General features: G+C 36.9%; 1 protein-coding gene across 1 annotated transcript; it reads left to right on the top strand.

The window, feature by feature from the left end:
* The first annotated feature begins 1,641 nt into the window (after positions 1-1,641).
* On the top strand, positions 1,642-6,272 carry LOC113528316 (glutathione S-transferase Mu 4). Its single transcript, XM_026916807.3, has 8 exons — positions 1,642-1,786; positions 3,717-3,792; positions 4,021-4,085; positions 4,167-4,248; positions 4,620-4,717; positions 5,340-5,435; positions 5,558-5,668; positions 5,813-6,272. Exons 1-8 carry the CDS (start codon positions 1,751-1,753, stop codon positions 5,906-5,908), a joined length of 660 nt encoding a protein of 219 aa, XP_026772608.3. The 5' UTR covers positions 1,642-1,750; the 3' UTR covers positions 5,909-6,272.
* The last annotated feature ends 40 nt before the right edge of the window (positions 6,273-6,312 follow it).

Genomic DNA, 6,312 nt, shown 5'->3' with positions numbered 1-6,312 from the left:
GTAGTTCCAATTGTACTATATAGTATTTGTGCACTAAATAATAATGGCCTTGTAAAAAAAAATACATACAGTGCAACAAATCATCAAAATATTCAATATTTGTTCAAATGAATGATTAAATACTGTACAGGATAGTGAGGCCAGACAAGATGTCTGGGAAACCATCTGTCTTACCTGTATATGAGAAAGAAGGACAATAAAGGAGGAAGAACATTGTTTAAAAAAAATTTATTGAATTGAAGAACAGAGAAGGAGGGGTGGGTGATGATTAGAAATAAGGTGATGTTTTAGAAAAGGTTAAGCAGCTTCACCATAAGATTTGTTGGCACATTACGGGCCAACTGTTTGGAACATCAACACTATTTTGAAAATATTTGTCCAGGTTGGTCGGAAGATGACGTATGCCAACGTTTGTGTAGATTGGACATAATTTGTAGGAAGAGTAGCGAAAAAACAGTTCTTGACAAAATCCAAGATGGTCGGCAGGAAGTACTCGTGAATTTCAGATGTTGGTGTGTGTTCACTTAAGCATACTCCAGGGAATTATAGGAAAAAAAAGAACTGTGAATTTAGCAACAATTATTCAAATGATATAAGGAAAAAAGTAAAGTTGTTACAGTCACTGAATCTCTTGGGTACATTCAGGGCGTCGTCCTGTAGATAATTATAAAGTTTCGTGATAATACGTAGATGCATTGCTGAGATACACCCTCACACTCTGTTTTTTGCCAGTGCGTTACATTACGGTTTTGAATATCAGAACCGAATATCAGATTTGAATATCAAAATTCTTTTGATAAATTTTGTTCAGACAGGTCTCAAGAGGATGTGAGTCAAATTTGGTGAAGATTGGACAAAATTTGGGGAAAGAGTATATAAGAGCATATAACATAACGTTTGACCACTGGGTGGCGCTAGCATGAAATTTGTTGAGATACAGCCTCACTTCCTGTTTGGCGGCTTCGCGGTCAGATTCGTTGGCCCATTATGAGCAAACCATTTGGAGTATCAAAGTTCACTTGATAACTTTTGTGACGCTTACTCTGATGATGACGTGTGCCATATTTGGTGATGATTGGACAAAATTTGTAGAAGGAGTAGTGAAAAAAACAGTTTTTGACAAAATCCAAGATGGCGGAAAATCTAGTTAGGCGCAGATCAGAGGGTGTGTTGTTGACGTCACAGTGTCACAGGGTGTGAATTGATATCATAGGGTGTGTTGAACTCGTCTCGACTGAGGTAATCCAGGAATGCCTGGCAATTAAAATTGTAAATTTTGGACACAGGGATACATAAATGTACTTCCAAAATAGGCCCAACTTTGACCCGATGCTGGCACTAGAGCGTTGGCAGGGCTTGGTCCAGATTTGGTCAGAATGTTGCTTAGACCCTCCCCAGTCAGTGTGCCAAATTTCAAACTTTTTACCAGACGGTTCTCTGAGCTGCCCTAGACACCCTAGCTAGAAGAAGAAGAAGAAGAAGAAGAAACGGTAGAATAACAATAGGGTGCATAAAAATAAAAAGTTTTATCACATTGTCTATTTTCTCCTCACTCCGTCCATTCTTTTCTGACCAAAACCACTTAAAAACACCCTTCATAATCACGACTTCGATTCATTATTTCACTTTACGTAATGGCGTTAATAGCTATCCGGAAGTGACGCCACCGGGTCTCGCGCTTTGGGTGTCAAGTCGAGCGTCTTACCCGCTGCACAGGCTCTGGTGTGAATCCACTGTAGTTGTGTTTGCGATGGCGATGAAGCTGGCTTACTGGGATATTAGAGGGGTAAGAGATGAGTACCGGAATTTATTTTTTAAATCAGAATTATTTATTAAAGTTTCAGCACTGCCTGTGGTTAAAATGTTTCACTGGTTTGCGGGTTAAGTAGCTGTTACAAGCACAAGAGCGCAGCTGCAGGGGCAAACTCACAACCACTGAGAGAAAGAGCTGGCGAACTATCTAACAGAACGACCGGAAGTATTCGTTTAGCACGACCTGTTTGCATTCGTACACGTAGCAGGGGCATGTTAGTAAACTGAAGTCAGATGAAGCTGAATAGTCCGTGCATTTGAACTTGAAGTGGAAGTAACTGACTCGGTTCACGACAATTCAATTCAGTTTTATTTGTGTAGCGCTTTTAACAATGGGCATTGTCACAAAGTAGCTTTACAGAAATAAATATATTCAAGACATACATTTTAAATGTATGAATTTATCCCTAAGTTACTAGTAATGCTAGTAACTTAGTGATAAATACTAGTGATGTGTCGTTCGCGAGCGAGTCGACTCTGAGCTCTTGGGAACCGACTCTTTGAGCTGAACGTTGGGAACTGACTCGCTTTTCTGAAGAGCTGTAATAGATAGTGTTTTGCTAAAAAATTTAGCAGTGTTCGATTCTTTAATGTCGATTCTCCATAGTGTGCAATCGTGTCGAAATGCACGCAGTGAATCTGTGTTTGAATCGTGTGTGTGGGTGTGTGTAAATAATCAAATACTACTTTAATGAAAGTTACAGGAAAACTCCACCATGAAACACATTAAATATATTGAAATATAATGAACTGTTTATGATGTGCTTATCAGTTCTGGTGTTAATTTGATGGTTTGTGCTGTATTTTCATTATTCCTGTGAGAAGCTAGTGGTTTGCTGTGTAACGTCACATGGGGACATTGCCAGAGCAGTGACAATGGAGTTTAACAGGAAAAAAACTTCTGATCTCAAAGATAAGGGATAACAGTCAGGTTTCACTCTTCAGTCCAAAAAAAAAAAAAACAGAACAAATTTCTTTGCTTCTTTTCTCATTCATTATTTTCTAGTGATGTTCAATATCATATTTGGGAAAATGGCAAAGGTTGGCCTCTAAAAGTTTCCATAAAGTTCCAGAATGCAGTGCAGCTATACGATGCGGTCAGAGACTTGGCTCGGCTAGTTAGAAATCTACGAGATGACAAACACAATGACTTTGATGAATCAGAATCACCTTTACTGCCAAGTACCGTGGGTTTACATGTACAAGGAATTTGTCTTGGTGTACTGTTGCTTAGTAATAACAGTAAAATAAAAGATAATATTAAGATAATATTAATAACAAAATAATATTAAGGTAAACAAATATAAAAATTTAGGAAAATACAAATAGAGGCATTAACTGTTCATTAGTGCAGGATGTTCAAAAGTGGGCCAGCGCAAATGCCCACAGTTTGAAGTAAGAAGGTGCATGAAAGGAATGTGATGTGTTTGAGCAGATTGTACAGACGAGGAGGTGAAAGAGGAGGACAGACTAAAGGATTGTAGGGAAAACATTGGAAACATTAACCAAAGTAGAATAAAATGAAAGAAGATGAAAGTTTAAACTAAAAAAAAAAGTCAACTCAGAATTTCAATTAAAATATCTTTCATGACATTGGAGGTCACATGTTAAAAATTATAAAGTTTAAAATGCAAGTCATCTTCCTTTAAGCACAGACACAGCATGCACAATAATGTATTAATGCAGGATTTTTTTTTTTTACCATCTTGGCCACAATGAGAATGTAGAGTAAAATTTGATTAAATAATTTAAATGATGGGTAACATTTAAGAACTTTGGCCAGCTGTTTGAGAGCCGGAAGAGCAGTAGTATTGATGAACTGAGCAGATTGGACCAACTCACTGAAAAGAGCCAGAATTCCCATCATTATTCAAAACATGTAAACCTTATGTTTTGTTTAACAGCTTGCTCAGCCCATTCGCTTGCTGTTGGAGTACACTGGCACCGAATGGGAGGATAAATTCTATTCCTGTGGTGACGGTAAATGACTACAATACAATTCATTATATAATTAAAATACAATTCTTTTTATTCACCTTTAGACAGTTTTCAAGATGAGAGATAACAGCTAACAATGAGTACATCTGATGCAAATAAATCCTAAAGAAGCAATGAGTCTATATTATGTAATGAACATAGAATTATTGTGGTTTTAAACTAGCAGTGTGTGGGGGGGGAATGTATTCATATGCATATTTTTAATTACAGCTCCCAATTATGATAAAAGCTGCTGGTTTGATGAGAAAGCCACTCTTAAAATGGACTTTCCTAATGTAAGTGGTGTTAATTGGAAGAAAAATTTTTTTTACCTTGGTATTTGACGTAATCTACAGTAACTCTGCTTTTCTTTTTAGCTGCCCTACCTTGAGGATGGAGAGAGGAAGATTGTGCAGAGTAACGCCATACTGAGATACATCGCCCGCAAACACAACCTCTGTGAGGGCTCGCATCTTATTCACTTTAATGTTTTGGATGGTGCTGGTTGGTCTCTTAAGCTGTTCCCAGCACAGAGTTCGATTTATTGTTGCGGTATTGCATCATTAGGTTCAGTTGGTTTCATACTGCAACAATTTTTAAACTGTTTCCATACAAGGGTGCCATGGAAGTGCATTTTTTATAAGTGAAAAACAGAATACTACTAGTTGTTAAATAGCACAAAAAGCTTGCAGACATATAGGTTTTGTATAAACAGTATGTGGAACTGAAGGTCTTTGTGCTACAGTGCATTTGTGGATATGTTACAGTTTCTAAATAAAAGGTTATGCAGTCTACTGTATCTTTCTCTACATTTATTTATATGACTCTAGGTGGGGAAACAGAGGACGAGAAGATCAGAGTGGACATCATGGAGAATCAGGCAATGGACTTCCGCAATGGTTTTGTCATGCTTTGTTATCTAGATTTTGTAAGTTTCTAGAGTCTTAGTGTTATTTCAAAATTGTTCTTGTTAACTATAAAGACACTAAGCGTTCCTCTGCTCTAGTTGATTTAAAATGACTTGTGTGTACTTCATGCCTCCTAGGTTCTCAAGAAGAGGTGTCCAAATTGATCCCCGCCTTTAATCACAGTTTTTAAACCAGAAAAATCTGAACTACAATGCAGATCATGTTTTTTCCCCTTTGCTACAAAATGCAATAGAATATGAAAGCAGCAAACAATTTGAAGATAAACAAATGGGTTCCACCATTATTATACGGCAGCTTATAAAATAGCACTTGATCCAGCACATCCTTTTTTTGCACAGTGAACTAGAAGTACAGTGACAGAAAGCTTGAAGCTTTAGGCAGCGGTGAAAAATGTGTCAATTTTTAAGAGTTGTGGCAAGTGACTGGAAAGAACACAAAGATTTATTATATTTTTTTTGTGTCGTACCACAACAGTTAATTGTGGCTAAAATTTAATGTAATCATAATATGTGCAGGATGTAGGCTATTTTATCACACTCGCAATTTCAGGATCATTATTATTCATAGCATAGTGGTATTCATAGTTTCATACAAGCCTATATTATGTCTTTAACTTTTCAGGATAACAAAAAGCAAGGCTACTTGGATGCACTGCCAGGAATTCTGAAGCAATTCTCTGACTTTTTGGGGGAGAGAAAGTGGTTTGCTGGGGATAAGGTAAAAATTCTTACTGGAAGGAACACGCTGACTACACAAAATGTTCTGGTCTTACACTGTAAATGACTTATGCTTCAACACTACCCAGGCTGTGTAATTAGTTCTGCATCCTTTTGATGTAGATCACATTTGTGGACTTCATCATGTATGAATTGTTGGACCAGCACCGCATGTTTGAGCCCAAATGCCTGGACAACTTCAAGAACCTCAGAGATTTCCTGGACAGATTTGAGGTTTGGGTTAAATCCTGTTTGTTTCTTGAATCTTATTTGAGACTTCAGTTATTGTGATGTCTGTATAAAAACCATAAAACATAAAATACTAAGTTAAAAGTAAGCCGAATATTGACTAAATGTTGTGCTGTTATTCTATCTAAGGCGCTTGAGAAGATATCAGCATACATGAAATCAAGCAGGTTCATGAAAACACCTGTAAACAACAAGATGGCAAAGTGGGGAAACAAGAAGGAATGAAGACAGTAACACTTTTTTGTGATGGTACTCTGAAGTACTGCTACTGTAGGTGATGTTAATGGAGTTTTTGCCAAGCGATGTTAAATCACCTTTAAAAGCCTTAAAATGCATAACATAGCAAATAGTTTAAATAAACTAAAGATATGAATAAAGACACAAGCACAGCACTTATAATTAAATTCGAGTTGTTTAAAGCAGGAAAAAAGATGACTTGTTTTTGTTCCTTTTGTTCAATACTCTAAAAGATGGACACATTGTGCTCCTTTCTTATTTTTACTCGATAAAAACTGGAAGATTTTTGTTCATTGCCATTTGACACATGACACTTCTCTACTCTGCTTTAAATAAAGAAATAGGAAGCATAGCATCATGCTGAAACATTTTCTGTGTTGTGTTTCACAATA

Source organism: Pangasianodon hypophthalmus, chromosome 8 (genome assembly GCF_027358585.1).
Source record: "Pangasianodon hypophthalmus isolate fPanHyp1 chromosome 8, fPanHyp1.pri, whole genome shotgun sequence".
Taxonomy (NCBI): Eukaryota; Metazoa; Chordata; class Actinopteri; order Siluriformes; family Pangasiidae; genus Pangasianodon; species Pangasianodon hypophthalmus.
This window is presented reverse-complemented; position numbering and strand designations above follow the sequence as displayed.